The following is a 22,558-nucleotide window of genomic DNA, read 5'->3' as shown; positions in this document are numbered from 1 at the left end:
CACTGAATAAACAGCACAAACATGGCTGTTCAATTATTTCTTTCTCTCCAGCTGATCCAATTTGCTTGTTTTCTTGGCCATCAATCTCGCACCATTCATAGACGGCATCGTCTGTGTGTCCTATACGCTCATGTCTCACTGCTTTTGTCCTCTCTGCCTCACTATGATAATCTTACTGCGTGTGTCAGACCAAACAATGGTCTTATCATGGCAACAGAACATCTGTGCAATGAGTTCAATGTGATGTAAATGCTGTCCTTGTCTCTAAGCAGCTTCTCTCCTCTCCATACACATGCTTGAGGACTTAATGAGCAAGAATGAACCTGATGTGTAATGTGTGACACACACCAAGGTTTTAAGGGCCCTCAGACATGACAGTGCGAGTGATTACGCAAATAAGCGACTAAACATTTTTAAATATTGCAGGGCATTTTTACTTGAATGCATGTCTTAATACTGACATCAAGATGTGAGGTCATGTTCTTCTTACTCACTGATTAGCAACATTAGCGTTCATGATGAAAAATATTTCCTTGATGGATCAAATGCAGTAATAACTGCAATAAATACAGTAACAGAAAAAGGCAACGTGAAGCACTTTGTATAACTAACCTGTATATAATGAAGGTACTGATCCACACTGGTGCACTTTGGGATGTTGTAGCCTTTGTAGAACTGGAAATCGGTGCTTAACATATTCTCGCTGAACCAAACCTTCGCGAAGGTGTTGAGCAGGCGCTTATCGTAGTCGTCCGTCACCCTGCCACCGTACTGGATCTCCCCGATCATGTAACGCACCGTGTTCCAGGACACTCCCTGGGAACAAGGTAGCAGACGCTAACTTTAACCGAGTGAAAAAATAAATAAATACAACCAGGTTGTTTATGATCATTTCCTAAAAATCTCAAATAAATAAAATAACGATTACTACCTTGCTTTTATCCAGTGTTGTAATGTAACGGAGTACAAATACTTCGTTACTGTACTTAAGTAGAAATGTCACGTATCTGTACTTTACTTCACTATTTAAATTTACCAACTTTCACTTTTACTTCACTACATTTCCGAGAAAAATGTAGACTTTTACTGCGTTATATTTCCACTAAACATCTTCGTTACTCGTTACTACAAAATAAAATCAGAAGAAATGTGTGTGACTGTAATAAAGGAGGTTTGGTGAGTCACTGCTCCTGTACATTACGCTCCACACGCTCTATTTCAGCGTAATGTTGTCAAAGGAGGATGAAGCACAACTGAAACCGCCATGGAAGCTCCTACTGGAGGACGTCCTGTTATCGTAGACGACCACCCCGATGATAGTGGTGAACTCGGTGAACAGGGTGAAGAAGATAACGTTATACCCCCGTGGTCGTATTTGCAAGAAATGTTTCTGTACATTACAATGAAAGATTCTTCCTACCGGATGAAGTGTCTCTTATGTCTACTGAAAATCACTGAAATTTTACTTTTTACTTCAAATACTTAAGTACAGTAAATATCAGATACTTTAAGACTTTTACTTGAGTAATATTCTAAAAGGTAACTTTCACTTCTACTGAAGTCTTTATCTAGTACGATACTTGTACTTTTACTCAAGTATTGTTTTCTACTACTTTATACAACACTGATTATATCTCACATTAAGTAGCGGTTGTGTCGTGGGTGAGTATTTTTAAACCATCAAAATGAAATGTAAAATATGTTTAGTTTTATTTTGATCATTAACTAATACTTTGGTGGCTACAATTTTTAAGAAACACTTATTATTTGAAGTTAGTCACATGTTTTTTATTCTTAGTAAATGCTTATTTGATCCGTTTGGTTAAAAAAAAAAATCATTGTTTTATTACTTGTGTAAGTTTTTTCCTGATAAACAGCTTTAAACAAATTTAATACCTGGTGCTTCTTTTGTATTCATTTAGACACATAAAAGCTTTGCTCAAATTCACATTTTCGATACTAAATTCATTTGTGGTTTATTTTGCACTTTGCTGTAGAAAACTGTATTTAAGACAAACTAAATTTGACTCAAAGATGCACATCTTGTGGGTTATCAAGGTAAAGTACGAGTCATTTAGGTGAGTCATTAATGATTCCTCAGATTTGGAGTTTCAGATGACTTTAGCCAGTCTGTCTCACCTTCTTGATGTCCATGTCGTCTAGGTGGTTTTGCACAAACTGGATAGTGGCGTTGAAGTCAGCCTGGTTGAACTCATATGGGATGTTCCAGCCCAGTGGGCCGTACTTCCTCCTTTCCTGGACGGTTGAGTGCAGGAAGGCTACGCCGTACAGCATCGGCCGCCACTGAGGCATATTACTAACATCTAGCAGGTCCTGACTAATCCCTGGGAGTCCGATACAGAGGGAGAGAGAGAGTGAGTTTCATCTCCTTGAATGACTCAGGAGGCACAAAAAAAAGTGACATTTCAGTTCATCGAATTTGAGCCTCGAGCTATATAGACTCTCTTGACAGATCCCAGGCACCAGGTCATTTGGTAAATTTGTGAATTTTCCAGCCGAGTGAACCGGAGAGCTGAAGTCGTCTTTATCGGCACGTAAATAAAATGTGCTTATTATTCTCCACCCGTAGACACCAGCCATTGCTTAGAACAAACAATATTTTCAGTCACAGTGGGGAACAAACAGATTAAGCCTGATCTTTACGTAAAGACACCGCTTGTGGTATTTTGTTTGAAAAGGGACATTTTCTTCTGAGCACAAAGGTCAACTTCCAACATTTCGATCTTAAGTGCTCCAGTCTACCACATCAGTATCATCATCCCACTGGACATTGGGTCTATATAAAGTCTTAAAAGCAACATGCTAGCTAGAACTACCTAAATTATAGCAATTAAACCAAACAGTTGAAGCAAAGTTGTTCTGGTGATGTATTGCTTAATTACTAAAAAAAAAGGTTGGACTTATAATATACATGTAAAATAATAATTAATATTTAATAATCTGTTAACAAAATGTCCAAGAGGTTTAACCAGATTAAGAAAACAGGGGTCAATAGTGTTAGTCTCAAACAAAGTGATAAACAAAGTCTGTCTGTCTGTCTGTTCAGTCTGACCTCCGTATGTCCTCCTGAGTCCAGCTTTAAGCCCCTGTGGCGGTTCGTTAGTGAACTTGATGGCCATCTGCAGCAGCGTGATGGGGAAGTGGCGGTGCTCTTCTGTGGTCATCCACAGCCGGAAACCTTCGTGAATGCTGTCCGTCTCTGTCAGCGTGTCCATCAGTTCGTCCATGAAGTCCAGCCCCAGGTGGCAGTTCTGCAGCAGAGCCCAGCCACCCTGTGTGTATTTGTGTAACAGAGAGAGAAAAAAAAAATACACAATAGTTTTCCATCTCTCTTGTTTTTTTAAGTTAATAAGACAAATAAGCAGTTTGTCATGTGTTGGTAGTCGGGGTGTGTGACTGAGCCCCAGTGAGGAGGTAATGAAGGATGATCTAAACCTGTGAATGATCTTTTCTTCTTCGGTACTCGACACCAGAGAGTCATGACGTGTGTCCGAAATCGCGTGAGGTGAGAGTACTGCAGTGACTGCGTTCCATTCAGTACCGTTGTTATATTATGTACTAATCAGTATTAATATGTGTATGTATATGAATACACTGCTACATCCACCATGTTGGCAGTGTCCTATGTGTGACTGATGGACAAACTCAGACTTTATTTTTGTTTTAATCCTTCGAGTTAACAATTAACTTAGTTGTTGTTAAACACGTACAGGTTCACCACAAGGGACAACAGCTAAAGCACTCAGCTCGTCCACACCGGTCCTGCTGCTTATGAGGAGGAAACAGAATCTTGGTAGAAGCAGTAGGTCATGTGGCATTTTCTACATAAAGCTACTGTTTAATGAATACTGAGAATCCTTTGATGTTCTGCTTCTCACCTACTTCATAGAGTAAAAGTCAAAATGACTAAAAATTCAACCAAAGTGCAAGTCACTGAGATTTTTTAATCTGTTTATGTGTTTTCTGTGTGTTCACAGTCATACGGTAAGTGTTTGTTCAGTCAAAACTACCGTCTTTGCTGCTGCTAGTAATACATTCCATTTAATCGGATTAAAATCCGAATAAATAAACATGCGCTAGCTGCTCTTACGTTAGCCATGGAGTGCTGCAGGAGTTTGCGAGCATGGACTTCCTGTCCCTGGCCCATGGAGACGTAGCGTGTCTCGATCTTGAGCCTCTTGCCCAGGGCGATGATGAAGTCAGTCGGGTCTGAACCCATAGACAAAAAGCAGATAAGGGGTGTGCGGGGGTCTGACTCCTCCCACGTCCTCTCCAGGTCCAGAATCACACCTTCGGCATATTTCTCCCCTAAAGAGTCTGTGATGTATTTACGAGCCTGGGAAATAAAAAAAAAAAAAGAAATGCCATTGACAATAAGTGCATTTTAAGATCAATGTTCCTTGTGTAATCATGTTGGAACGTAACTAAAGCATCAAACATAAATAAAGCTTAGATAAACCTATACTTTATGATGTATTACATGAGTTTACACAGCAAGGAAGTGCTTAGAAGCGACGGTGCATGGACATATTCTAATTGAAAGCAACAGGAATATAGGCAGGTGACGTCCTTTGAACTGTAACCGTAGCAACATGCTATTTTCATAGTGTTCAGTTAGGAGGAAACAAAGCTTTGGGTCTGGTACGTCAGCATGATGCGTGTGAGATAGCGAACACTGAAGTGGAGGAAAAAAGCACACGGTGGATGAGACGGCTTGGATATGTGCTTGTGTAACCTGCGCGATGGTTCTGTCTGGACACCAGGAGCGAATGAACAGCAGGCGTCTGAAGCAGTCCAGGGATTTGTCATAGGCGTTGGGAATCGGCTCCTCCTCTGGGGCTTCCTTATCAAACCAGCTCTTCCACTGCTTCTCATGACGGCCAATCTGCTCACACACAACAAACACAAGTCATGTCGTGTGTGTGTGTGTGTGTGTTACTGTTCACACTCTGGTGTGAGTGTAAACCTGCCCCCAGACACTCATCTGAATATATATACTGTAGTAACATGGCATTAGTGTACCAGGTGAGAACACTGTGTGAGAGAGACACAGAGACAGAGAGACAGAGACGGTCAGGAATTCACATGTTCATTATTAAGAGAAAGTGATCTTCATCGATGACTCTAAAGAACACTCTTTACAATCCTGATGAGAAGAATGAGTCTTGAAGGAGACGGGCGACAACAGCAGACACCGGTTTGGGTTGCAGGTTAGTCCGCCAAGAACAGGAATCTAATACTACAGTGGACAACTGGCTCAGAAAAACCAGTGTACACACACACACACACACACACACACACACACACCTGATCGAGGATGTCGGAGAATGGCCACAGCTTGCTGAGCTCAACCAAATTGAGCCACGTCATGTCCAAGATCCACTTAGCTGCTTTGGGTGGACAAGCTTTCAGATCCAGAGATGCTCCGCCTGAGAAACACACACACACACACACACACACACACACACACACACACGTCCAATGCTGTGCAATACTTTGATTTATTGATGCTTCACTGTATCTGAATTGTAATTCATTAGTTACATGCTTTTTCTGAAGCCCTTCAACTCTCATACCGTGACTTAGGATGAAGACTTACAGTCTGCTCTTTCAGCAACTACACACTCTATTAGTTTATTAATTATTCATCACCGGGAATGAATTATGTCCTTTAAGATGTATAAATGAATAGTAAGCTGATGGCTTTCGAAAGATGAATTCAAGGAGAGCTCGAAGCTTGTGTTCTCTCATCCCCAAGACATCAGTGTGTATAATTATCTCATGTCTCCAACAGGCACCTATTACTGTATATTATTGGAATACGAATTAAGTTGAATTAAATTCAGGAAAGAATTGCAGCACTAAGTTAGCTGTAAGTTTTGCTTCCTTGGCAAATGTCAAGAAGAAATATTGTGAATAATAGACTACATCTCAGGTTTCAGGGGAAAAACAACAACAGAAACTACTCTGATCATTGGAGTGTATTTTAAACCCTCTCTCCATATCTGACATGCTTTTCAACATCACCTTTAATTTAACTGCCATTAGCAGGTCATCACTGCTACTTTACTTTACTTCTTCTACCCACACAGGCACTGCTAAAAACTCTCATAATTCATCTTGTGTAACGGTGGACACTGTGACTTGGTATTGAAGATAATCACTGAAACGTGACACATCTGCGGTCCCACACTAATTTAATTTTTTACAGGCTGGATGTATTCACTGGAGCACAAACAGGTAGAAATGAGTTGACTTTATTCTCTCAGTAGACATCTTATTCATTTTCTCGGTTCTGTATCACACTTTATTTTACACTCGGGTAAGTCCTGAAGTTCTGAAGATGTTTTTCCCCCATTTATTTTATTATTATTAAAAAACAGTTCAACACCTTTAACACAAGTCAGAACTATAAAAGCGTTTTGAACATAAAGTTTTTATCCCTCAGTAAATAAGCTGCTGAATAATAAAGATGTTAGTATATTGTTTAATAAGTGAATACAAATTTGGCTTATTATATCTCTCATTCATTCATCTTCTACCGCTTATCCGAACTACCTCGGGTCACGGGGAGCCTGTGCCTATCTCAGGCGTCATCGGGCATCAAGGCAGGATACACCCTGGACGGAGTGCCAACCCATCACAGGGCACACACACACACACACACACACACACTCTCATTCACTCACACAATCACACACTACGGACAATTTTCCAGAGATGCCAATCAACCTACCATGCATGTCTTTGGACCGGGGGAGGAAACCGGAGTACCCGGAGGAAACCCCCGAGGCACGGGGAGAACATGCAAACTCCACACACACAAGGTGGAGGCGGGAATCGAACCCCCAACCCTGGAGGTGTGAGGAGAACGTGCTAACCACTAAGCCACCATGACCCTGCTTATTATATCTAATTTTTTAAATTATTATTATTTTTTTATATTCTTTACATATCACATAATATCTGACAGCCCTGGATTTCCTTCAGTCTGCATTTTCTATCCCTGATTTATTTATTTATTTATTTATTTATTTTACATAGCATTAACATACCACAATTCTAAAATTACAGTCGTACAACTTCAGACTTCAATACCTGTGTAGAATAACGACTGCAATACAACAGGTTTTCATTTCATGGTGTCATACCAGTAAATGATCACACCACTGTTATGTAACTGATTCTATATTTATATCTTTTTCTTTTCTTCTTTCTTTTTCAGGATCAGCACCGTTTTGAACAAATCTGAGTGGGAGACAGAAACAGAGAAACGGAGAGAGGAAGCGAGAGCTGCAAAAACGCTGATTCTTCGACTCTCACCTTTAATTAAGGTCAGGAACTCTTCGTGTTTTACTCGGTGACTCTGCATGTCGATCTTGAGTGCCAGCAGCAGCGTGAACAGGAACTTGTGTTCCTCGAACAGGCCTCGGGCTGCATATTTGTGCACTTCGTAGGTCATGTACTCGATGATGTTGGCGATCCTTTTGCCTGTAATTGGACTCTTTGCAGACCTGTTTAAACAAACAGCAACATTTGTTTATTTGGGTGTTTGACTGATTAACTGACAGAGTCTTCATAAAACCTATTGAAATGCCACTGTGCAGAATGTTTACTATGGAAGCCGATATGAAATGTCACTTCACAATGTCATATGAGGCTCTAATTACATGTCATATCATATATATATATTATATATATATATATATATATATATATATATATAAAAGAAACAACTGGAACATTTTTTTAGACCAATCACTGGTCATCAAACTAAGAAGACCATCCCACACAAGCATGGTGGTGGTTGCATCATGCTGTGTGTGTGTGTGTGTGTGTGTGTGTGTGTGTGTGTGTATGTTTGCTCACTTGGACTGAGGCTTTGACATTTGCATAACATAACATAAGATCAACCCTATCATAACCCTAACCCGAGCAGCATCATCTTTTTTTTTACACTTCTTATCCATTACCTGGCTAAAGACAAGTCAAACAGGCCAAGAAATTGCCGTAGCGATGTCTGGTACATGACATTCACCATGCTCATCTCTGTGATCAGGAAGTACAGGATGCTACCTCTGGTTGCCACTACACAAGGGAACATAAAACACCAGGTAACTTATGAGACACGGAATACTTAACGATATTTGTACGAATCTTTGAAACAGCTACCGTTCAAACTAGACAAAGATAATTTAGTTCTATGGTACCAGGTCTGTACTCTTCTCGGGCTGCATTGATTTGGACCTCGGTTTCAGCAGCAATCTGGAGCTTTAGTGTGACTTCCTCAGCAGTACATTTAGTGTTGGCCAAAACAGAAATCAGGCTTTCATCATCTACAAGTGAGCCTTTAGTGCTGGTCAGTCTGAACAGCAGATTGTCCTCCAATTCTTTCATCTTGCGTTTATTGGCCATTACGTCCTCCAGAAGGTCTGTGCGCTCCTTCTCCAGCTCCTGGAGCATAGATACAATTTGGTTAACATATTTAGTCCAAATAACATATTTTGTCCAAAGATCCATTCCAGTGATTAAAGGTCTAATCCCTTCCCAAAAAATAAAGCACTAACTCCTGTCTTAAAGGTTCATTATTTAACCCCTTCCCAAAATTCTTCAGTGCCATCCAGTTTCTTGGGTGTTAATGATCTACACTTCCCAAAAGCTCAAATGCTAAAGATCTTCTCATTCCAAAAGTCTAAAGATCAGACCCCTTTCCCATAATCTCAAGATCTTTCACATTTCCCAGAATTTACAGATCTATTCCTAAGTCCTAAAGTCCTAAAGTCCTTTTCCGTTGTTTAAAGGTCTAATCCTTACTTTAGAGTTAAAGATATTAGATCTTGACTTTTCTGATCTGAGCCAAAATTTGAAGCTCCACCAAGTCCAGACCTTGTTCCAACAGATAAAGATCCCACCCTGTAGCTTTAACATGTCCCCGTCCCTGCAGTCGAATCCCACACTCAAACTGACAAACATTGAATTCAGTTTGTTCAATGAAAGCCTCTGTTTCAATATCTGCTGTTACTTCTATAGCTGTTAGCAGGACATTTGGAACAGGAGTCAAGAATAAATAGCTTTAAACTGCTTTAATAGTACTGTAGATACCTTCTTCCTCTTATCCAATTGAAATGCAGACAGGAGAACGTTTATTTGTTCTAAATTGTTTGAAAAATGAAAAGTTGAGGGCAAACACTATAACAATGGGAAATGTGGGTTCACTATATTCATCCTTCTTATTATATCCTCTCAACATCATCTGAACTTTTATCTGCAATCCCCTGAGATAATAATCTAAAGCATCTTCAGGCCCAGATTTCAGCAAGCTCTCAGAGTGCCAGTTCTTTTATTCCCTGATGGCACCGAACGGCACTTCGATTCCCCATGAATAGGAAAACCAGGAGCAAATGAACTGGTCTAGAAAGTTTTCCTTTTTTTAAATATGTTTCAAAGATGAATATGAAAATGGGAGTAGACATTTTTGCTAATGCTTTATTCAGTGTTCGAAAGTCTAAAGCATTGAAATGTCACTCATTATATGAATGTATATGTTCTTTGGGGAAGTCGTGACCTAATGGTTAGAGAGTCTGACTCCTAATCTTAAGGTTGTGGGTTCGAGTCTCGGGCCAGCAATACCACGACTGAGGTGCTCTTGAGCAAGGCACCAAACCCCCCAACTGCCCCCCGGGCACCGCAGCATAAATGTCTGCCCACTGCTTCACGGTGTGTGTTCACTGCTGTGTGTGTGTGTGTGTGTGTGTGTGCACTTTGGATGGGTTAAATGTAGAGAACGAATTCTGAGTATGGGTCACTGTACTTAGCCGGGTGTCACGTCACTCACTTCACTTCTTTTAACTTTCACACACGTTTTCACATGACTGTAGGTCTAAAGTACTTCCCTTATAAACAGGTGACATGTGACAGGGGAAAACTGCGTGTTTTTTTCCTTTATCCATGTGTCTTTGGTGCTTCTCTTCATGTCCACATCCATCTCATCTCTGGTTTTATTAATGTGTGAACCTGTTCAGATTTTTGTCACTTTTTCTTCATTCATCTGTCTATGATGTGAATTAAACCATGAATAAGATTCTCCACACTCTATCTATAGGGACTTGGGTACCGTCTCTAACCAAGTTACAGTGGGGCTCCTGAAATTAATAGTCATTGTACAGTAAAGCTAACTATGTGCCTGAATACACTGCACACTTCTCCAGTGGCTATTAAATGATATTATTATCACAGGTCTGTGGTAGTGAGAGGAAGGTTATTAAAGTGGGTGTCACTTTAAAGCAGCCCTGTAATTTAAATAAAATGGTCACTGTACTGTTTAATTAAAATGATATAAAAGTGTGTAATGAGAAGTGTTAGTCTGATTTGGCAGGAAAACGCTTCCTGTATGTGTTTGAGTGAATAATAACAAGGACAAAAGTCTTTTATTATCTGTCTTGTGCTTTTTGGATGCACTTCTGATGTCCAGAAATTCCCCTCTGCAGAACTATTGTCAGTGCGATATTATTTTATATTTATATATCAATATAACCAACTCAAATATTGTCTGTTGAATCTGATGAGAAATGTGTACGAATGTAAACTAACAAAGAATGATGTGGTTGAATTTTGTCTCCTGTAATTTAAATATAACGGTAAGGAAACGAACAAATGCTCAAAAGTATGAAACGCGATGGAAGGAGTCTCCAGTGTCAGGAATGTAGAAGCTACAATCCTGAGCGTTTGAGAGCTTGCGTTTCTCTACGTTCAACAAACATCTGAAATCATAAAGACGTCAGATTTAAGGTGGGTATCGAGTAGTGTTAATTTCGTCAGACGAGACGAGATGAAATATGTTCGTCAACAACCTTTTTTTTCATGACTAAGACGAGACGATGACGAGACTGCACCACTGTCCAAAAACGCTGACTAAGACTAAATTAACATGCATTATTGTTGACGAAAAAAAGACGAGACGAAAATGTTTTGTATAAAATAAAAACGAAGATAAAATCTCTCTTCATTTTCGTCTACAATTGTCTCTGCTTTTTCATCAGCTGTTACGTCTTTAAAATATTCAGTACGAGTTTGCGGCTTCGCGCTGTTTAGTGTGTGTGTAGAAACAATTCGTCCGAGCGCAAGTCCACCCTGGTCTAGGCTTTTTGTGTTCAATTATATTTCCTGTCACTGCGTAGCTCTTTTATTGTACATGACAGCTTCTGTCCCGATGTCTTTGCATTACAATAAAAAGCAGTAACAATAAAGTAAAAAATGTGATGTGGTCAAGTTCGAGTGAAACAGATGTGAAACACTTTTTTACTGAAATGTTTATCAGTAATAATCTCAGTAATAATGTGTTATTTTAAAAAAGACTACAATTTTTTGACTAAAACTAGACTAAAATGACGAGACTTTTAGTCGACTAAAACTTGACTAACAAAAAAAGATATGTGAATGACTAAATATGACTAAAACTAACAAGGACATTTAGCACAAGACTAAGACTAAATTAAAAATAGGTGACGAAATGAACACTAGTATCGAGGAACCTGTTTCTCCGTGAGGATGACGCGGCCGAGCAGCTGTTCCTCCAGACCTCGCATCGTGACTGTGAAGTCGATAATAGCCGTGCGGGCGCTGATCTCCGGAGTGTACGCCGGATTGGGCAACTTGGTGGTCACGTAAAGCCGGAACCCCTTCATCACGTCCACCTCTTTATCTCCAACTTTTACCTTTTTAAAAAGAAAGCAGTAAAAACTCAGTGCACATGCAGGACTGCATGAACCTAATCAATGATATCGATTTGTCCTAATTTTTAATAATCTTTTATGTATTAGTATTTATTTTGTGTTTCTTGTGTTATCTTTTTATCTGCTCTTAAGACAAGTGCAGGTAACATCTATATTAAAAAAAGGAATGAAATAAAAACATTTGATATGACGCATGACGAGTGACGATAACGCCACCGTCTTCTCGTCCTTATATCTGTTATTAAAGCTGGAGATCAGGTGTTTGCACCTCCATGTTAACAGAGCTGTGAGTGAAGCCTGTCACAGCTCCGGATGGTGCCATCGGCTCATTATTTCCAGCTCCAGCTCACAGAACTGAGAGATCTGATAATGAGGCGACCTGGGAGGAGTGAAGCCCACCTCTGCTCGCTCGCTCGCTCAGGTTTTTTTTGGAGCTCTTCATTACTCATTTTTGATCCTATTAATCACATATTTGCATTTTTGATTGCTCAAACCTGCTGATGAGTAATTTCATACTCCACAAATGGATGAAAAAACACAGTCTCTGCTGATGCCTAGAGATTAAGCGGTTGAACAGTTTTAACCCGAGAGGTTCTGTATGCTAGGAGCCAAAAAAAAAAAGAATAAAAAAAATATTTAACTGATTTATATATAACTGATATTGTTGGATTTAAAATCGAAGGCGTAATTCAGATCAGTTCATGTGATTGAATCGAGTAAAACTGACACGATTCATTTTCCTCCATCCAGCATGATTTGTTTTAAAGCCCTGATTAAAATCCAACACCAAACGTGCAACCGAGCTGAGAATCGAAACCAACAAGGCCAACATCCCAGTTAGATACTATGTGAATCGATCACGCTCGTGTTACATCATTCAATCTATTCCTTAAGAAACATGTTTAAATGCAGTTAAGTGTAAGCAATGATGTCACATTTTGTTGAGAAACATAATAACTTCTGTTGTGTTTACCTGCTAGAATGTGGCACAACAAAAAGGGAGTTTTTAGCAAACCAGAAACAGATACTGTTAACGTTGAGGTTTAAGGCTTGAGGATGTTTACTTGCGGCTGGTCTGAGACATTTCTACATTGTTTCTATGAAATACTGAATGCTACTGAAGAATAATTATAGTCGGTTTGAATCATAAATGAATTGTAGTCTAATTAGTTTGCTAGTGTAAAACCTTGAATGTAGTGCCAGTCTTAATGAAGTTCTTCTCCAGCACATTGTCCAGAGCGGGATCGAGCTCTTCGCCCACATCCTCTATCAACAGGGGGCGCCCCAGAGACAAGCTGTCCTCCAGGTGGTTCCTGAAGTACTTGTGATTCAGCGATGTGATCTGAGACAACACACACACACACACACACACACACACTAACCTTAAGTACTGTTACAGAGAAGAAGCTGTTACCAAAGACGAGGAAGTCTGAATGAATAAAATTTTGAAAATGGCTTGGGTGCCTGTGGTATGGCTGTGTAATGTGTGGCACACGGGTAATAATGTGGGGGCTTTCATAAGCTGAGTAGCCTGGTGGAATTATCCCATGTGACCATTGTTAAAAATATTTTAAGACTAGAACAGCACATGTTTAGTATTTCACTGGTCATTAGTAGAACCTCGTTTACATGGTCTGAATAACAGTGGGCATCATTTATGAAGCTTTCTATACATTTCTGTGTAAATCATTTGCAAGAACAAGAAATGTGGTCAATTCTTTCTGAAAGAAAAACCCAAAATGCTCAAACGTACAGTAGGAAGAGTTAGTGGGCGTCTACGGTACAGTATGTTATGGTTTGGATGGTGGTTCTCTGCTATGATGTGAATATGAAAATCACCCTAAATGGAAGGACTAAGACTAATCACATAAAGTCTAATCATCTAACTACATAACTGTATAAACTGGGTTACAATATCATGAGTATAGAGTCACCGTGGATGATTTGTCTTCTTCCCTCACCTGAAGTTCGTTCTTGGCCTCTTTGTTCTTGATCCAGCTCTTGCCTTGCGTCTGTGGGTCAATAAGCAGTGGAAATCGAGCCGCTGTAGTCACGATTATGCCGTTCTGGATGGATAGGTCATCGTTAGGGAGGCCCTGCAGGTTCCACTCGCTGATGGTCGGTGCATCAATCAGCATCTCGGTCAGGTTCAGGTTAGTGCCAAAGGGAATGTGCCGTGACCTCATCTCCCTTTGCCAGTCACCCAGTAAGAGGTTGCGAAACTCCTGGTTAAATGGGCCGGAGTAGGAGAGGAAGGCTGTGGCCAGCAAAACGTCTCCTGATGTAAACAACGCCACCAAAAAAAAACCACACACAAAAATCAACAAAAAGTCATCACAAAAAAACAAGAACAATAGTGATTTTATTTTAAAAAATGTCTGAACGTAAATTATTTGCTAAAATTAGATGAATTGATGAACAGAATATCAATAAAGCAAACGCACCAACGAGTCTCTTTGTCTGAGCAGTGAACTCTTTGCTCTGTTCTGTCCAGCGAGCTTTTTCACCAGCCAGGCCACTGATCAGGCTGGAAGCCGTCTGCATCTTGCGTCTGCAACGTTCTGCATCCTCTAGAAATTTCTACGGTCGAAAAACAATTTCAAATTACAGATAATAACATTTGAATGTGTTAGCTAATAAATAAGGAGGATGGTAGTTGATAGCTTTGTGTCGCTGAGATTTATAATCATTATAATTACTACTAAATTACAATTTCACCTTCATATGTTAGGCCACGCCCCCTGACATGGCTTGAAGACGGTGTGTGATCATTTCAAATTTTAATTAAAAGTTCTTAAATCTGGTCAGAAGAAAGTTCTGGCTTAATCTTCTATCACAGCAGATCTGGTGGCAGGTCCAATCGCAATGGTTTTTGTTTCCATAGTAACAACTCGTTCACAGGAATGTCTATGGTGGATGAACCAAATGATGCCCTTGTTTATTTTCACACAAAGGCTATGTGAGCTACATCAGTGTCGAAGTGCCTGTACAAAACAACACCTGCTATAGATAATGAGCATGATTTTAATAATTAGCAATTATCTTTGTTCAACTGGGCGTCTCCAGTAATCACAAAGAAGATTAAATTTTACATTCAGTGTTTGTTCTTTCACAAAAGACAACTTCTGCTCCCTGAAGTGCACATACATTTCATTTCAACCAGCGTGGTGAGGCCAGTCAGCCCAGTGGCTGCTAATTGCACAATTATCAGCTAATGAGTGTGACGCTAATGCGGCTAATTATGCCCCGCGATCACCCTCATCTAATTTGCAGGTGAACATGATGTGAAGACGTCCTATCGACAAGCTGTTTTTTTGAAAATAAAGTACTGAAACTTGTGTACCGGAGAACACTTTTTATTTGGTGTTATTATTTTTTTTTGGGGAAAGGTTGCTAAAGGTTTGGAGGTTAAGCTGTCCCTGAACATATTATAGGAATTGTGTCTTAGCCTTTTGTGGAACGTTGTAGAAATCCTAATCACTTCCTAAAGAAATGATTAAAAATAAATACCTGTTTCTCCATCAGGGCCTTCTCGTACTCTGCCTGCACCACGTCCAGCTCGGCTTGCTTCTCGTCCAGCTCGGCCTGAGCTTTCTGCAGGTCCACATTAGCGATAGCCAACCTGTTTTCCTGAACTGCCAGATTAGCCTGGAAGAGTCAGCAGAGAGCGACATAAATAGTATAATATATTAGATGAGAAAGAGATCATCTTGCCTGCATACTGTAATCATAAACATTGTCATTTTCTCATACTGAACATCTCACACAACATACACACTCAGTTTACACCTGTAAAATGATTTATAATCCCACTCCCTGCTGTAACTCAGAAGAGTAAGTGTTCTCTTTCTAAATCCTCTCGTTAAACTCGTGCACACTCTATATTTTAATATTGTAGTGAAACTTAGGGGAAAAAACATGATAGCAGATGTAGGACATGCTATTACAGGAAAACCCCAAAGTTGACTATCCAGAAATCTACAAAGATTTATTTATATTAATTTTCCTTGTGTAATAATGCAGTATGAGGATATACTGTAGGTCTAGTAAATAATGCAAAGCTCATGTCCCTTTTACACGGTTATGTTTTGTGCGAAAGGGTAAAGAATTAATAAAAAAAATAAATCGTTTGGGTCCTGACTCACCTTTAAAGGCAGCACTTCCTTATTAATGGAGAAAAAGGAGGCCATGGCTTTGGTCCAGGAGCAGAGGCCTGCAACATTTCCACACACTCGCCTCGCTGTCTCTATGTTGTAGTCGGACATATCGAAGTACGGGAGGAGAAGCTCCACGACCTCCTCGTTGATGGTGTCTTTTGGGAATTGCTGCAGAGATGTGATTATTCAGTTTAGTTCAAGTAAACTGCAGTAAACAAGATAACAAAAAAAAAAACATACAGCATGTACACAGTTCTAGCTCATCAGGCTTGATATGTTAGTTTTGCGAGTCGGTTTCAGGCAGAATACAATTTCACATTTAATATGTTTATATATTTTACCAACTCTTGAACATTTTAAACATGTATGTTCCAGTCTTGTGTTACTGACGACATGAGAACTAGGATTAGGGTTAGGGCTAGGGTTAGGGTTAGGGTTAGGGTTAGGGCTAGGGTTAGGACTAGGGCTAGGATTAGGGTTAAGGCTAGGGTTAGGATTAGGGTTAGGATTAGGACTAGGGCTAGGATTAGGGTTAAGGCTAGGGTTAGGATTAGGGTTAGGGCTAGGGTTAGGACTAGGGCTAGGATTAGGGTTAAGGCTAGGGTTAGGATTAGGGTTAGGGCTAGGATTAGGGTTAGGGTTAGGATTAGGGCTAGGATTAGGGTTAAGGCTAGGGTTAGTGTTAGGATTAGGGTTGGGGTTAGGGCTAGGATTAGGGTTAAGGCTAGGATTAGGGTTAGGGCTAGGGTTAGGATTAGGGTTAGGGCTAGGATTAGGGTTAGGGCTAGGATTAGGGTTAGGATTAGGGTTACTGCGTCAGCCATGATGCAGCGTCTCATTGCCTTCTCAGGGAACCAGGTTACATACGAATCCTGGTAGAGTTTTCATCTTAGAGATTTTTACATTTCTCAGTACAGTAGAACCCAAACAGAATGCTAATAGTGATTACAGTGTAACTCCTCTGATACACTGGTTTACTAACAATTCTGTTGTAAAAGTTAATGATCCTGTGTAGTTTGTTCCATTATTGTGCCTTTAAACGAGCTGCACAATTGATTTAATAGAGCGTTTTAATAATTATTTCCCAAGTTAATATTCATACCCAGTCTGTTCAGTTTGCTTCATGATCGTGCCTTTAAGTCTAAACGGCTTTGTGATAGCTGTTTAAAATCATTAGCTTCAGTATTACAATGAGTACTACACAAATTTTATTTGAACCTTACAGCTCCATCACAAAGCTAAAAAAAAAAAGGATTAAGAGACACTAAACATGTCTTGCTGCGTCTTACAACATCTGGGATAAGGAGAAAATTGTGAAATGTGATTATTCACCAGATTATTCCATCACCACAGTGTGGGCAGAAGGTATGGGGTAGATTGTGTAATACGCAGACAGACAGACAGACAGACAGACAGACAATAAATCACATTGCTTTATCTCTTCTTCCGTTGCTTTGTCTCTTCTTTCAAACACAAACAATCTCTGTTGCATTGCATTAGATTTTCATCACACTCTTGCAGTCATGCCAAACTGAAATGCAATTACTGAATTATTCTGATTTACTAAACTAAAGGTACACAGGGTTCCCGCGGGGTCTTAAAAAGTCTTAAAAGCATTGAATTTATTAATTTGGAAAAATACCTTAAAAAGTCTTGAATTTTGATGTCTGGGTCTTAAATATTGTGCTGTATGTAACTTCTCCATATTGTAATTTTCCTCAAAAGTTTCATTTGTCAACCACGATTATTTTGATTAAATGACGTAGTATAAAAGAGTGGCGGAACTAATAATTGAGAACGCAACGCAGCCCCGGGTCACCGTACAAAATACTGCGAACACGCGATGCCTTCAGTAAAGGAAGATCACGTGCTACAACACCACAGCCATAGACTACAACACAACATAACAAGCAAAGGAGAAGCGCGAGAAATCAATGAAAATCTCAGCATTCCACAGGAAAGGTTGACTGACGCACACGGTTATATTTTTAAAGTTTGTTTTTACGTTAGCTAGCTACCAATTTCATTCTGAGGTAATGGGGAAATGTAAATTTAATGAAGCGTGGCTGGATAAAAACTCTTTTCGTCATTGGTTAAAACCAGTGGACAACAACGTTTTTGAGGCGTTTTGCAATATATGCAAAAAAAGGATTCAGTTAGGTACAATGGGAATGAAGGCATTAGAGTCTCATGCCAAGTCGTCCAAGCACATAAACGCTCTCAATGGACAAAAACAAACTCCTTCCATCGCCTGTGTGTTTCAACCAACTAATGTTAGCCAGCTATCTGCTAATGTGCCTGAAGTGGCAACAGGAGCTAATGTTAGCCAGTTTGCTGCTAGCGCTGCAGACCCTCCAGCTATGGCCGCAACTAGAGTGGATCTGCGCACAGCTTTTGGGTCCACACCAACACTGACCTGATCTCCAGGTCCAACCTCTTGCGGAGAGGCCATAAGGAGAAGGTGACGGAACTGGCTGTCCTTGATAAAGACATTGCTGCCCTGAGTGAAGAGCTAAAGAGTTGACTGTGTTTCTTAATTTAATTTAATTTATTGTTGAGTTCTGATTTTCGATGTTTATTGTTCAGGGGTCTCTCAGTTCTCCATATTCCCAGCATGGAATAAGTAGCTAGCTCATGTTAAAAAACAACTTAACATTGTTCGGCAAACTTTCTTGTGGCCTACTGAAATGTTTTTATTTTTCACGCTGCTTGGCTTATCTTTTACCCATTCCACATTTGAAAAATAAATGAACACAAGTTCAAGGATTTTGTTTTTCTTTGCTGGTAGGGACGTGAAATAGGTATTAATTTTTTATATAAATGGTCTTAAAAAGGTCTTAAAAAGACTTGAATTTAACTTGAAGAATCCTGTAGGAACCCTGGTACACTTTATATGGCTCATAAATGATTTTAGTCAGGTTTATTCTCTTAACCAGATACCTGCAGGCTTCCCAGGAAATTCCCGGCTGTCATGAGCTTTAGTGACTCTTGCCATGATGGAGTTAAGCAGTTCTTCTCAGTGTCCAGCTTCACGGGGTTCAGTTTCCTCTGGAACAGCAGCAGCACGCAGTCCATAATACGCATGATGAGATGAGGGGGGCGGCCCAAAGTGCGGACAGTCGCTATGTCCGATGGCTTGATCGTCTGCGGATAGATCAGGAATGGTGATAACTGATTAAGACAGAGTAGATAACAAACGGAGTGAGGTGAGGATAAACATACTGTCACCTATAAAAGTAAAACTGGCAATGTGTAAAAATATATTTGTTTACACAACAGTCAAATAATCAGAATTGTGATTCGCTGATTAAAACGAACCGTTTTGTCTTTGTTTGCTAGTTTGTTTGTCATTCTGCAAAATCAGGATTGATCTGTGGTGTGGTAGACTCTGGTGGGTTTATGGAAGTGAGTTAGGTGTGAGTGTGTGTGTGTGTGTGTGTGTGTGTGTGTGTGAGAACCTTGTACCCTGCAGTGGAGGTGCTATCATCACATCTATATTTATACACTCACAGGCAGCTTGTAATTACAATGAAGAAAAAGAAGAAAAACAACATCTGGAAACGCGCACACACACACACACACACACACACACAAAACAGTGCTGTTCTCTGTCTCCTCTTGTTCTTTTGTGTTTCTCTCTTTGCAACCCTCTTTTCTTCTCTTTTCTCATATACGCACCATTCTTCACCATTCTTCCTTTTTTCACCTTTCCTATCTTCATCTTTCCCTTTCCACCTTGTTTCTTTTTAATTATTCCAGCAATGCACCAATTCATTCTTTTAATTGGTCTTCAGGAGCCTGAATCTGACCTGCAGTGCTGCCTCAGCCTCCTCCAGCGCCGGCCTGGCTGCCTCCAGCTTCCCCTCAGCCATGGCCTTGTCTGCAGAGATGCTGTCCACGATGGCCTGCGCTTTGTCCTTCACCTTCTGCACCTCCACTTTGACCTTCTCGGCTGCCTGAGCTTTAACCGTCACCTCCTTCAGCACCTGCCGGAGATCAAGAGGAACACAGATACTTACTGTAAGTCGGTCTACTATCGAGGACCATGACCCAAAATCTGCAGAACACTTCAGCACCTATTTTGAAATTTTGTGATAATGCATGCGACCAGTTCTGTAATGCATGCGACAGAGTAACGGCTGTCTGAGTAAACCAAATCCTTTAACATCTGGTCGTCATATTGTACAGAAATCCTAACATGTTTCTGATAGATATGGCAAACGTCTTGGGACTAGTTCTTAAAAATATGTTTAGAATATTATGTAATTTAGCTCAACATCTAAATTACGGAAGGCTTAAACTGAAAGTTTGTTTGAGATTGGAACAAGTGTGGAACAAGAAACAAGAAAAAACTCCAGAATCCAAAATCAAAAAGGATCCAATACCTTTTGGAGCCCGAACCTCTATTAGTTTCTCAAAAGCGGTCCATGCTGGCAAGGTTTTTGGACACCACCCTACACTATTATCTGCAAGGTTAAGGTTGTGTCCCTGTGAGTTGTAAGTTGTGAGTTGTGACAAACAGAAGGTCCCTTGATTTAATGCCCTTAACTGTTCATCTGTTTGCCTGGTGTAGAGTTTCCTTATGATATACTCTTTAATGTTCTCTACAAGTACCATTCATTCATTCATTCATTCATCTTCTACCGCTTATCTGAACTACCTCGGGTCACGGGGAGCCTGTGCCTATCTCAGGCGTCATCGGGCATCAAGGCAGGATACACCCTGGATGGAGTGCCAACCCATCACAGGACACACACACACACACACTCTCATTCACTCACACAATCACACACTACGTACAATTTTCCAGAGATGCCAATCAACCTATCATGCATGTCTTTGGACCGGGGGAGGAAACCGGAGTACCCGGAGGAAACCCCCGAGGCACGGGGAGAACATGCAAACTCCACACACACAAGGTGGAGGCGGGAATCGAACCCCCAACCCTGGAGGTGTGAGGTGAACGTGCTAACCACTAAGCCACCGTGCCCCCCTCTACAAGTACCAGTGAATAAGTAAATACATTTTTACATTACAAGATGTATAGTACATGTATTTTTTTATGGCAGCAGTTCTGAGACATTGGCACCAAACCATCAGAGCACCTTAAATGTAAAATAATCCATCATCATTTTATGTAGGACTCACAGGAAGGTCCATTTCAGCGATTTTTAAGGTATTTGGGTTTAGAATATTTCTCACAGTAAAGTCACCTTGGCTCTGGACCACAGAAACAAATACTGCATGATGAAAGAAGGAGTAGAGAAGAAACTACAGCAAGGCTTTATCCATCAATTAAATTAGAAATATGGAACATATTCACCAAAGTACAGCTGTGAATGAGATACACGGTCACAAGCCCTCTATAGACATAATTTATTAAGATTAAAGATTAAAATCTGACTTCTATTTTCAGGTGAACTTTAGTTAGTGCCACGAATTTGTGATCCTTGTAAAAATAGCAATAAAAAAACTAATCAGAAATCAAATAAACAGCTAATTATGATGTAGCACATTAATCACACTTTGCCTTGCAATGTTGTCTATTGATCACAACAAAACAAACCAATTCTGAAGTAGAATCATTGGTATGTTGAGGATTACTGTAAGGTGACATTTACTTAACATTTATAACTTTATAGTTCATCAGTAACAAATGGTTTAGTGCTTAAATGCTACTGTGCTACTGTAATAGAGATAGCATTTGCTAAGCAACTCCTCAGCTGGGAAACAACAGAATAAAAACTAATCTAACGAGCGGTGATTCGGTGAATCAAAAGAATTCTGGTAACTGCGTCTCAAAACTTATTTATGCCATAAAATGCCTTCATTTAGATTGTTTTTCTATCGTTCTATTCAGAATGAAATAATGCAGGTTCCCTGAAGGTTCTTGATAGACTGTTGCTACAGAACTGTTGAATAGAGCTGCAGTAGCATAAACATCATACAGTACCATGTCAGCCTTTTCGTTAGCGACCTGCAGCTCCTTCTCCTTCACCTCCAGCTCTTTGCTGAGAGCAGCGACCGACTCAGAGGCTTCTTTCAGTTTCTGAAGGCCGGTGTTCATCCTGAGAAGAATTCATGAAACCCTTATTCATGGAAATGTCTTATTTGTTCCACAAAACATTTTATGTCTCATAGAGCTGAAGAAAAGGGTGTCTTCAACCGTTCTAGGTTTTATATTGAACCCACCTTGGTGGCAAAATAACGTTTTAGATTAGATTTCTAAATAAAATCTTTAAGTGTTGCCCAAGATTTCAACCCAGTGAACACTTATGGGTTCTAGAATTAACCTGAAAGTGGTAAATCAAGCGTAAATCATTTACATACAGTAATCCCTGTAAAAAATGTTTTATTAAACACAAATTACTAGAACGGTTCGACTTAACCAACCTTCAAATAAAGTCTAATCAACAAGCTAGTGCCATTACGTTTGTATCTACCGTTATCCTACCCTTCAGTTTTTATATTTATAAATGTTAACAGGTATCAATGGAATCATGAATATGTTTAAATGTGAAAACACTTCCTGACCAGGACATTTCTGCCCTATCATTTGATGAATGAACACTAGTACGTTAGGGGTAATAATTTTGCAGTGAGTTTACCGGTTAGCAAGCGTCTGAACCTCTGAATGCTTCTCTTGGT

At 40.0% G+C, this 22,558-nt stretch overlaps 1 protein-coding gene across 1 annotated transcript in view; it reads right to left on the bottom strand.

The window, feature by feature from the left end:
* dnah5 (dynein, axonemal, heavy chain 5) overlaps positions 1 to 22,558 on the bottom strand; it is an 88,833-nt gene that overhangs the window by 6,000 nt on the left and 60,275 nt on the right. Inside the window, exons 56-74 of the mRNA XM_060871257.1 lie at positions 22,519 to 22,558; positions 21,864 to 21,978; positions 19,720 to 19,896; positions 18,851 to 19,054; positions 15,899 to 16,078; positions 15,264 to 15,401; positions 14,198 to 14,333; positions 13,715 to 14,031; positions 12,940 to 13,095; positions 11,553 to 11,735; positions 8,232 to 8,475; positions 7,995 to 8,109; positions 7,345 to 7,535; positions 5,329 to 5,450; positions 4,757 to 4,906; positions 4,112 to 4,357; positions 3,074 to 3,293; positions 2,140 to 2,345; positions 613 to 816 (exon numbers count right to left, since the gene is read on the bottom strand). The exon at positions 22,519 to 22,558 is cut by the window's right edge and continues 192 nt beyond it. Coding sequence (XP_060727240.1) covers positions 613 to 816; positions 2,140 to 2,345; positions 3,074 to 3,293; positions 4,112 to 4,357; positions 4,757 to 4,906; positions 5,329 to 5,450; positions 7,345 to 7,535; positions 7,995 to 8,109; positions 8,232 to 8,475; positions 11,553 to 11,735; positions 12,940 to 13,095; positions 13,715 to 14,031; positions 14,198 to 14,333; positions 15,264 to 15,401; positions 15,899 to 16,078; positions 18,851 to 19,054; positions 19,720 to 19,896; positions 21,864 to 21,978; positions 22,519 to 22,558 — 3,344 coding nt within the window. The remainder of the gene's footprint in view (positions 1 to 612; positions 817 to 2,139; positions 2,346 to 3,073; positions 3,294 to 4,111; positions 4,358 to 4,756; positions 4,907 to 5,328; positions 5,451 to 7,344; positions 7,536 to 7,994; positions 8,110 to 8,231; positions 8,476 to 11,552; positions 11,736 to 12,939; positions 13,096 to 13,714; positions 14,032 to 14,197; positions 14,334 to 15,263; positions 15,402 to 15,898; positions 16,079 to 18,850; positions 19,055 to 19,719; positions 19,897 to 21,863; positions 21,979 to 22,518) is intronic.

The sequence above is a fragment of the Tachysurus vachellii genome, chromosome 5 (assembly GCF_030014155.1).
Source record: "Tachysurus vachellii isolate PV-2020 chromosome 5, HZAU_Pvac_v1, whole genome shotgun sequence".
Classification (NCBI taxonomy): Eukaryota; Metazoa; Chordata; class Actinopteri; order Siluriformes; family Bagridae; genus Tachysurus; species Tachysurus vachellii.
Note: the sequence above shows the minus strand (reverse complement) of the source record. Positions and strands in the feature narration are given on the sequence as shown.